We start from the raw sequence: 11,247 nt of genomic DNA, 5'->3' as shown, positions 1-11,247 counted from the left end.
CTTTAAAGTCCCTCTCACAGTGTCCACAGCTGTTGAAGTGGGCCGCTACAGGAACATCTGTGTTGCCATGTTTAATGTGGAATCTGTGTAAATTCATTCTCTGGCGGAGTGTTTGTCCAGTTTCAAAGGACTTTGTTGGACAGTTATCTTATCTAAAGATCTTGACCATACATTGTTCTATCTCCTGTTAAATTAATCTTAGCCTGAATGAACCTATTAATTTTTTACATTTAAGAGTTTTCATTTAAAAATTTACCATTGTTGTTTCTTGTCCTAGTGTGTGGATATAAACACAGGAAACTTCAGTTTCTCTATTACATCTTGCCTGAAGAAGGGGCCTGAGTTGCCTCGAAAGTTTGCATATTGTAATCTTTTTAGTTAGCCAATAAAATGTGTCATTTTGCTTGGCTTTTCTCTACATTCATAATGGCTAACACGGTACAACAACCTAGTACTACATTGTAAGTGAAAGAAACTCCTAACTTTCTTCGAAAAAGCGTGGAAAGGGCGCCCCCTTATGAAATGAGTTCAACGCGTGCGCAGAGTTAGACTAGGCGTCACCATTATTGTGCTAGTTCGGGGGAGTCTTTGTTAGAAAAAAAGACCACATTTCAAAAATTTAAGGAACCGTGTAATTTTCATTTCGAGAAAAATGCAACATAATTCAATTATTTTTAAGCATTGGTCTATAACTTCACAGATTCTCAAGGATGTCAATGTAAGTAATTTAACATCGAGATACAAGAGAAAGGTACGTGCCAATCTCATCCTTTTGGCGCAGCGTGAGGTCGCGGGTCACGGCCTTTTCTTTGGGTCATACTCGCCTAATATGGCCATATCGTTGTACTGTAACTTGTGTGGTATTTGTGAATAGCCGGGAGTTTTAAATCAAGTTAATAAAAATTAAAGGTATTGCCTTTGTCTTCTGGAATCAATACGTTAGTTTACTCCGTGAACCATCATCGCTATTGTTTTCTCTTTTCACATTTAAAATCCGTTGTTTTTTTTTTTTCTCCTGTCGCTTCACAGGGTACTTGTTTTACTTTAGCCTTGCTCAGGTACGCCGGTTTCAACATTGTTTGCTTTTCCGTTTTATAGTCCTCTGGGAGCAACGCTGGACGTTGAGGCTTAAATTTAAAGATGGCTAAAGAGAGAGCGACTTTTTTCAACGTTGCGGAACAAGAGTTGTTAATGCAGTGTTACGAAGATGAGCGATTTACCATAGCCGCTAAAAGCAACACCGCAGCATCAGCTAAGGAGAAAGAAGAAGCATGGAAACGGATCGCGGATAGAATTAATGCGTAAGTGGGGCTTTAAGTGAACGGTTAAATAATACTAAGCATTTATTAAGTACATTTGGCAGTTTTTGGTAATCTAATGCCGAATAGCTAAACTGTCAGCATATCTTTAGCCGTACATGGATGCGCTTCATATGATTGGGGAGTGGAAGGTTATTTCAAATACTGTTTTCTTTTACCAAGGATACTTAATGCAATTCCCTGCAGTTAAAGGAGGGCATAGGCGATGGATAATTGTTTTGATACATTAAAGCACCATTTACTAGAAACCTTGCTAATCTTAGAAATAAAATACATATATGATGCATGAGAATTGGTTAGGTGATTTCACTAATCTAATTTTTCAGCAGTTACTATCGTCAGATCTCAATAAGATGAAACATTAAAACAGCACACTAATTTTTGTCCACATAGTTGCAACACCAGAGGGGTAAAAAGAAGCTGGCAACAAGTAAAGACGAAATATAAGAATATTCTCCAAAGAGGTATGTATGACTGCTGTTTAAACGTTTGTACTCTGCAAGTTTTAAAAGTTAATATAAATTCTTCTGTGACTTAGCTAACAAGAAGATGATGGAGAAATGGAAGGTGGGAGGTGATGCTGTCCCTCCACGGCTAACTGTAGCAGAGGAGCTAGTGCTTATTCAGAACCAGGGTTGGCATGTGATAGAAGAAATATCCGGGGGCAGTTCCTCTGAGCAGGTTGGCCCAATTATCAGAAGCCCTTTTGTTAAAGGTGGGTAATGGCACTTGCTGTGGTTTGTGCATGGACTGTCGTTAAATTAACAAGACTTTTTTTTCCCCTCCTTTTCCAGCTCCTTCACTGTCCATAGCACTTGTAGACCCGCTTCTTGCAGTTGAGTGTCTGGAGGAACATTCAAGTGATGTAAGTTTTATATTGATAAAGTGTGAAGAGCTATGGAGAAATATTTTTATGTTGTCTTGCATCTTATCACTTAAAATACCAAGTTTGCACAGCCTTAAAGTGATTGTTTTTAATGTCCAATTCTTTCTCTTAGACAGATGATGATGATGATGATGAAGATGCCTCAACCATGTCTTCACTTCCTATAGAGGTAATATCTGCAAAAAGTGTTAAATAGCCCAAACTGAAAGACCGTATTCTCTGTCATTTTTAATGGCAACTGAATTTTCAGTAATCCATGGAAGATTCAAATCCACACTGTCCTTTCCCCTAGTTTGGCTTAGGCTTAGTTTATCTCAGTTGCATTAGAATGTTTTTAGGGATGCTCCAACCAGATTTGTTTTTTTTTTTTTTTGTTTTTTCTTTTAGGGCCAATACTGATTACTAAGGTCATGTTACTGGATCAGCCAATTTCATTTTTTTTCTTTAAAAAACTTTTCACTCTAAGCTATTGTGTAACCAGGTGTGGAGAAGCTTTATTTTCTTTATTAAATAGTTAACTTTGGTATTTTTTATATATCTACTCTATAGACCACAGTGGTACCTGTTAATTTTTTATTAAACAATTAAATTCAGTAGGATCATTGTTCAGTGATCATAAAAATACTAAAATAAATACACACCTTAAAGTACATACTTTTTTAAGTGATCTAAAATATATGGAGAAAATATTTGTCCAATATTCATATGGCATTAAAGAAAATCGAAATGCTTCTCATAACTACAAGCTATCATATTGTTTAATTTCCTCTGTGGTGCACTTATCTGAAAAAAAGTTTAAGTAAAAAAACATTTTAATATATTCTGATACATTAATTCAGTGAATTGATATTGACAGTTAAACATTGCTTAAATTTAAATATACATGCACTTATAGGCTTTAATCATTAATTGCACTTTAGTTCTTTTTGCTGTTATACATTAACTATATTTATACAGGAGTTTATTTTTTCCAGTGTACTATTTGCAGTTTTGAGGTGTAATTGTAAATATGGATTACCATTTTAATTTATGCTTAGCCTGTTTCTTACAAAAGCATATACAGTATGATATAGACCAACAATGTCAAGTTATTTATAGAGGACATTTAAAACAGCCTTGGCAGTGCTGTAGCCAAAGTGCTTAACATTAAAAAAAAATAATAATAATAAAATCGGAAGTAAATTGAAAACCAAGAAATTACTAAGAGGAGGGCATCATCAGTATCACTGAAGGTCACAGAAAGCTAGAGAATTGAATTGCATCTTCAGTCTAATCAGTTCAGTTGAATGTGACTTCTGAATGTAATAAGGTAAAGAATTCTCCAGATGAGGTACAGCAACTGCAAAAGTCCTGTCCCCCCTTAAGTTTTGCACTTCGTATGAGCTAACTGGTAGATCTAAGCTCTCTGGATGGCTGGTGTATAATACACCATTCAGATAAATAGGCGTGAGCATACCTATGTAGTGATTTAAAAACCAGCAGTAAAATTTTTAAAACCAATTCTACAACTAACAGGCAGCCAGTGTGAGGCTAAAATTGGAGCTATAGAGGTAAACGTTTTTGTTCCAAAAAAAAAAAATAAGCAGCAGCATTCTGACCCAGCTGCTACCTGAGTATCAGGGATTTACTGATCCCAGAATATGAACAGTTATAGTAATCAAGCCGAGAAAAGATAAAAGCATGAGTAACTTTCTCAAGATCTGTAAGAAATAAAAAGGCTTTACCTTTGCTAAAAGATGAAGCTGGCAAAACCAACTCTTGGTTACAGAATTAATCTGTTTCTGAAAAGAGAGGTTACTGTCAAAAATAACCTGAAGATTCTGAACTTGATGTTTGCAAAAGTAAATAATAAACACAGTACAGTCCTTTAATAAAGCAACAAAGCTATCAAATGTTCATAAGATGTTTATCAAGAAGATACAAGACTAACATGCTTAACAAGTTTAAAAGTAAGCTAGATCCATTTTGCTGTTAAGCTAACAAGCCTATTGTTTACTAGGCAGCATTTTCAAACTCTTCTTTATCGCTTCTTATTCTAATTGAAAATGTAAGCCTGTCATACTTCACACAAGCTTGTTCACTGTTCCAACCCACACAAGCAGTGTACATTTTCATTAAAGGGCAAAACAAAGTACCTATACCTTAAAGTAGCTTTTCTTGCTGTTTGTCTAATTAAAACAGAACAACTCTTCTGATTCCTTTTTCTCAGTTTTTTTATTGCACTTTCCTTAATGTAAAGGCTAATATTACAACACTAGCCGAAGCCCGCCGTAGCATTACAGCGGTTTAAGAATAGGAACGGAAAACGGTGAGAAAGGAATTCAGTATAACAAAGGCTTAGGAAACCACTGTCGCAGTATAACGAAAATAGCAAGGAGCGAAACCAATGCCAATGGTCGAGAGAGTACCTTCCTTTAGAAGGCTATGGAAAACAGACATATATAGGTATACGATGCATTTACTGTGTTGCCCAGTCGACACGATAAATCAACGCGTCCACCCTATTGCAAGTGGTAAAAGTACCATTTAAACTAATACAAGTAGACGTGGAAAGTGGGTTTTCTGATGAAAAAACAATAACGTTTTAAACAGTATCATTTACATACAACAGATTTTGGCGAATCGTTTACATGCAATTATGTATATCCATTTATACACTAATAATGGCAATTATTAAATAATAATAATTCATTCCTCCCATATAAGTAACATTTCTCAGACTGCTTTCTTCCATCTCCAAAGCATTTCTAGACTTCGTCCTGTTCTTACGCAACACAGTACTAAAGTATTGGTTAATGCCCGAGTCACCTCACGTATAGATTACTGTAATGGTATTCTATCTGTTATCCCACAAAAACGTATCCATCGCTTGCAATTTATTCAAAATTCTGCTGCCAGGATAATAACCTGCTGTTCTAAATCCACTGAACATACTACACCTATTCTCTCTCAACTTCACTGGCTCACTGTTAACTGCAGAATACAATACTAAATACCGCTCTTAATATTTTAAAGCTCTCCACAACCTCACTGATCTCCTACAGACTGACGCTCGTCTCGCCCACTCTGATTCTCATCTGCAGCTGTATTTTCTGTACCACACATCAAACTCTATTCTGTGGGAGCTCGAGTGTCTCTCATAGTGCTCCTTGACTCGGGAATTCTCTTCTCTCTCATATACATCAGCTCGATTCAATAACACATTTTAAAACTACCCTCAAAACTTATCTTTTCAAACTGGCATACCAATTGTGAATTTTGCACTGTTACTGCCAGTTATCTTTGTTTGTTTGCTAATTATTGCTGTTTGATTTAACCTTTTCTTTAGCCTCGAGAGCGATGGTGAACGCGGAAGGAGGATTAGAGATGGCGGGCGGGGCTCTGTCGTGCGTTCCCCATGATGCAGGAGGAGGGTTAGAGTGGGCGGGCGGGGCTCTGTCGTGCGTACACCATGGTCGGGCGACTTGATCGATTTTTATATATATATATATATAATATAGAAAAGCAGCTGGAATCGAAAAGAACAATGAAAAGGCAACGTAGCTCTGAGGTTCATATGGACTGTAGCAGAGATGAAAGCGACTGAGGCTGTGTTTGGTGAGGTGTTCCGTGCGGGCACATGAGCAGGCAGTACGCATGCCTCGAGAGCGAGGGTGGATGCGGCAAGAGAGTTATAGTTGGCAGGCCGGGCTCTGTCGTGCATATCCCATGGTCTTAGAGTTGTTGGGCGGGGCTCACTGTCTTGCGTGCCCTTAGTGAATTATTATTTTTTTTATTTATATATATATATATATATATATATATATATATATATATATATATATATATATATTAGAGAGAGAGAGATACACTAGCAAAATACCCGCGCTTCGCAGCGGAGAAGTAGTGTGTTAAAGAAGTAATGAAAAAGAAAAGGACACATTTTGAAAAAACGTAACATGATTGTCAATGTAATTGTTTTGTCACTGTTGTGAGTGATGAGTGTTGCTGTCATATATATATATATATATATATATATATATATATATATATATATATATATATATATATATATATATATATATATATAGAAATAGTTTTACTGTGAAATAATGCAAAGAGTACGTGACACGTGTTTCGCCTTAATTTTGGGGTCATCAGGCGTACATACTCAGTGCAACCCCTCTTGGGAATCGGACGTCGGCGCTAGAGGCCATTGCGCCACAGCGTGTGGTTTGTCTATTTGAGAGTATGTAGATCGGGATATATATATATTTTAAAAATAACGTAACATGATTGTCAATATACAGTAATTGTTTTGTGAGTGTTATGAGTGTTGCTTTCATCAAGGATTTGATTATCATTATTTCTTTCAATCAGGTTTGTATTTTTAGGATGTGTTGTGTTCAAGTTACATTCTGTGTTTGTCAATCGTTGTAAAGATAACAGGTTTCATTCATCAATTTGTTTCTTACTGCATCAATAAACAGCTCGTCTTCCTCTTTATCTGAGACGTGACACACTGCCTGCACAGGTTTTTTTTTTTTTCTTCCTTTAGCGGGACATTGACTTTTTCCACCGTGTGCTTTGTTTCCGCAGTAGCTGCACTTATGAATATGCCTGTAGGTGTCACACGCTTCATATTTTTTTGCTGCCTTCTCAATTGTGTAATTCTGTTTTTGTTCAGCACTCTTTGGAACTGTTGCTTTTTGTCTGTGCACTGCGTCAGTTCACGTGAGCCACTCGGTGTACATGCATCGAAGGTTCCCAGCTGTGCTGGTGCCGTCTCGTGCAATGTCCATGGCTGTATTTAATGTTAGCGAAGACCCGGCACTTAAAAGTTTCTCTCGCAGTTTCGCTGAGTTTGTGCCAAACACCACCCTGACCATCTCATCTTCCTCTGCATAAGCACAGTCCTTCACCCGTGAATATTTAGCGGCAGTGTTTCTATTGGATTGCCGCTGACAGACGGCCTTATATGAGCAGGCACTAAATTACATGGGAGGCATAATTCCGCCTCCCACGGACATCTAGCAGAAGTCTATTATAGTATATGGACGAAAAAATAGGTTCCAGTTTTGACCATTACACGTAGAATTTCGAAATGAAACCTGCCCAACATTTGTAAGTAAGCTGTAAGGAATAAGCCTGCCAAATTTCAGCCTTCTACCTACACGGGAAGTTGGAGAATTAGTGATGAGTGAGTGAGTGAGGGCTTTGCCTTTTATAAGTATATATATATATATATATATATATATATATATATATATATATAGATTCTTTCTCTCGTAAAATCTGCTTTGCTGCTTTCTGTTTACGGGAGGTTCATAGCAAGAAAAGAGATGTACTAGCTCAACTATTATAATATCTTGCATAAAGGAGCGCCACAACTAAATTACTGAAAAATCCCAGGAAAGCAGATCCTGACAAAAATCAATTTTGTGAACATACATTTCGATTGTCTGATTTTTCAGTCCATAAGATTGAATATGGTTATTATTTGTTTTACTTTAGTAAATTTAAGATTCCACTTATCTGTAACTTCATGGAGACATTTAGTAAGCAAGAGATATTTTCAATTTTATCTTTCAGGGGGAAAAATGGTCAAAAAGCCCGGGTGATGGTTTTATCCAGAAAACTTATAAGCGGTACCTGGAGGAAGAAATGGAATACCGCAGATTAAAAAAGAGGTTGCTTGAAAAACAAACAAGAAAGTTAGACTTGGAAATACAACTTCTAGAAAAACAGTTAGTGGTAAGTTTTCTTTGTTCGTAGAGAGTTGTAAGTGATTCTGTTCATACCATTTATAGGACATACCATATATGGAAAAATATTTTTTCCCTTTTTTTTTTTTAAATTTCAATGGGGAAAGTTGAGATAAACTTTGAGCTGTGGCTGGTAAATTGTGGCCTGCTCTGGATTCACAGAAGTGCCTATCTGATTACTCATCTTAAGCACACTGCACAACTTTTTTGGCCATTTTCCATGGTAGCCTTTTTTATATAAACCTAGTGAGTTGTGGATATTCGCAGCACATTAATAAAACAGATTTCACTTTGTTTCCCTCGGGCAGTGTGGTGTAGTGGTTAAAGCTTTGCACTTTCTGAGGCTGTGGATTCCAATCCCACTACTGGCACTGTGTGACCATGAGCAAGTCACTTGACCTGCCAGTTGGAAAGCCAAAAGAAATGTCACCAATTGTATCAAAAATATTGTAAGTTGCCTTGGATAAAGGCATCAGCCAAATAAGTAAATGTAAGTGTTGCAAGTTGTAGGGATGGGCTGAAAGGGGTTTTCCTATTTTTACATTCCCCACTCCTTCCATATTCCAAAGACTCATTCTGTTTCCCACCTAGTCAAATACAGAACCTGCTTCTGTCCCACTCGCATGATTCAAATTTTGTTCAGACCAGTTATCCTGTGAGACTCCTGTATAAATGTATGCCTTAGTTTGTTAATCAAATGCTGTTTAAATTCAGCAGAACCAGAAACACCATTAAATGTTCAGATTTTCAGGTGAATAAAACCAACTTGTTTTTCAATTCCCTGTCACTTCTTTAGTTACTGTGAATGACAGTTCTTCATTCTTTAACAGTGGTGTGTCAGAAGTGACGGCTTGCAGTACTTGACGTGTCTATTCTGTGCTAAAGTCTTTTAACATTAATTATAGTAGGCAGATGTCATCTGTTTTACTTTTTGTATCAATTCAAATACCTAATGTTGCTGGTTATCGTTTTATTGTAATGGGTTTGAAACCGCCATTTTGAGAGCTTTCCAAAGCAGATTGTGCTCTTCAACTGGCTCACACTACCTTGCAGTTTCACGCTAATTTTGTTGTGTGGAGACCATTGGGAGGGTTTTGTTTTACTGCTGTCGGCACATACAATCTAAAACAGGCTGTAGTTTTTAGATTTTTTTATTATTTTTAAGAGACTTGAATAATTTCATTCTGTTATCTTAAATCCTTAACCACCCTCTCTGTCTTGCAGTACTTAATTCTTTGCAACGTTAAATGAAATTTTAAGTCCAATGGGAATACTAGTATCTACTGGCAAGTAGACATTTTAGTGAATGGCTCTTATTTTAATTTTTCCAGAAGGTCCTGTAGTGGAAAATCTTTAGTAACAGTTTTTGTCTGTTAAGCTTTTCAGTTATATTGCCTTTTGTCTAACTGTTCTCGATAGGAGTAGGAGTTGATCTTTAGTATGCAGCCCCTAGCTAACTTCTGACGTTCAGCATGAAGTATCCGGTATCTCTTTAAGTAACCTAATACAAGATGACCCAGTGTCCCATATATGGACTTAGTGCTGTTAGATTAACATATTATCACACGTATGCCAACGATACTATACAATACAAAGGGTTTGTCTCACAAAGGACTGCCAGCATAACCTCGATTACTGTCTAAGTTTGAAGTGTTCTACAAAGATATCTTTGTTTAAATAAATTTCCTATACTTACCTATTGCTAAAGTCTGAAGAACCTTTTATCAAGAGTGTGTTAGAGTAAGTGGTTTGCTGAACTCGGTGCTTTACTAAGTTTTGCATTTCATCCCACTCCTGGCACCAGTAAAGCACCAGCCCAGAGTGCCACAATGGATCCTTTGTTCTTTACACGACTCTTTTAGGTGGCTCGCTATCCTTTAAAGGACTGCTCACCATTGTAGGTTTGCTCTTTTCATAGGCACCTCCGCCTATCGTGATGTTACCTAACTCGTACAATGGATGCCTCTTCCTGGGCTGATACAGCTAGTCAATGCTGTTACAGTATTAGGAATTGAGAATTTTATTTCCAATACAATAAATCGAAACAGTGTTAAAGCTTGACTTGTTTAAAAACGAATCGTACAGTATGTTTGTCTATATGTTGGGGGAGCAAAGTATTTTTTGTGAATTTTCACATCCTCATGGGTCTTCTGCCCCTAACCCTCACGAATGTGAAGGGGCTACCTGTAGAAAAAGTAATTGTTTTTGTTACACCACTTGGGAAGGGAAAGTCCATTGTGGACCAAAAGTGAAGTAACAAAGAGTAAGATCTAAACAATTTTGTACAATTTTTTTCTTATAAAAATGGAATGAAATTTATTAAATAGTGAGATCATTTTAAAGACGGAGAGGAAAGACTGAATCAGTGGCATTGCTGCTGAAACCGCTGTAAGAATCAAATTTTTCTATTACTTAAATTTTACATTTTGTCTAACTTTGTATTTTATCTTTGAGCTTTAATAAATACTCTAAACACTTTTAAAAAAAAAAAGTGTGTTGGAGTAGAACCAAGTTGCCTTATTTTTGTACCATCCATACACAGTATTGCAGCATACAGTGGCACGAAATAACATTCCCCAGGACCACAGTGCAACATATACATAAACGCAGGACAAGCGCAAGATATGTAAAAAAGTATAGTATAAATAGCTTAACGTGTAAATAATAGGTAAGTGAATAGATAGTAATAAATATAACAACGGCTAATAATAAAAAAACAACAATAACAACTGTAACAAATGTACTGCATATAAATAAGCTACTAGCAGCAGGTCTGAGGGCAGTGGGGCAGCACAGAGTTCAGAGTCCAGACAGCGGGAAGCTGTTGCAGAACTGGTTTGGATGCTACATTTCCTTCTGCCTGATGAAAGTGGGACAAAGTGACTCTGGAAGCAGCCTTTGACAACGCTGCAGGCTTTGTAGATGCCTTCCTTTATAAAAATGTCTTTAATGGAGGGCAGAGAAGTCCTAATGATCTTTTCTGCTGTGTGCTCTATTCTTTCTAGGATGATGCAGTCAGAGTCACTGCAGTTCCCAAACCAGGCAGTGACTCAGCTGGTCAGAATGCTCTCGATGGTGCCCCTGTAGAATGTGGTGAGAATAGGGCCTAGTAGGCTTTCCTTCTTCAGCTGCCGAAGAAAGTGGAGATGCTGCTGTGGCTTCTTGGTCAGTTAACACCACCTCTGTATCTAAGAAAGGTCAGCTACTAGGTGCATACCAAGGAATTTGGTGCTCTTGCCCAATTCCACCACAGTGCTGTTAATGTAAGATGACTCATCCCTATAGCTGATGAGACCCA

The 11,247-nt window shown here is 37.2% G+C and overlaps 1 protein-coding gene across 2 annotated transcripts in view; it reads left to right on the top strand.

Annotated features, from left to right (window-relative positions):
* The first annotated feature begins 606 nt into the window (after positions 1 to 606).
* LOC120528057 overlaps positions 607 to 11,247 on the top strand; it is a 29,268-nt gene continuing 18,627 nt past the window's right edge. The window contains exons 1-7 of one of the 2 annotated variants that reach the window (XM_039752045.1): positions 607 to 718; positions 1,099 to 1,301; positions 1,713 to 1,783; positions 1,858 to 2,034; positions 2,114 to 2,184; positions 2,318 to 2,374; positions 7,777 to 7,938. In XM_039752045.1, coding sequence (XP_039607979.1) covers positions 1,141 to 1,301; positions 1,713 to 1,783; positions 1,858 to 2,034; positions 2,114 to 2,184; positions 2,318 to 2,374; positions 7,777 to 7,938 — 699 coding nt within the window. In that variant the 5' untranslated portion in view covers positions 607 to 718; positions 1,099 to 1,140. Of the gene's footprint in view, positions 719 to 766; positions 910 to 1,098; positions 1,302 to 1,712; positions 1,784 to 1,857; positions 2,035 to 2,113; positions 2,185 to 2,317; positions 2,375 to 7,776; positions 7,939 to 11,247 lie in introns of those variants that run through there. The other variant, XM_039752043.1, reaches the window with a different exon arrangement.

This window comes from Polypterus senegalus, chromosome 4 (assembly GCF_016835505.1).
Source record: "Polypterus senegalus isolate Bchr_013 chromosome 4, ASM1683550v1, whole genome shotgun sequence".
In the NCBI taxonomy this organism is placed as follows: Eukaryota; Metazoa; Chordata; class Cladistia; order Polypteriformes; family Polypteridae; genus Polypterus; species Polypterus senegalus.
This window is presented reverse-complemented; position numbering and strand designations above follow the sequence as displayed.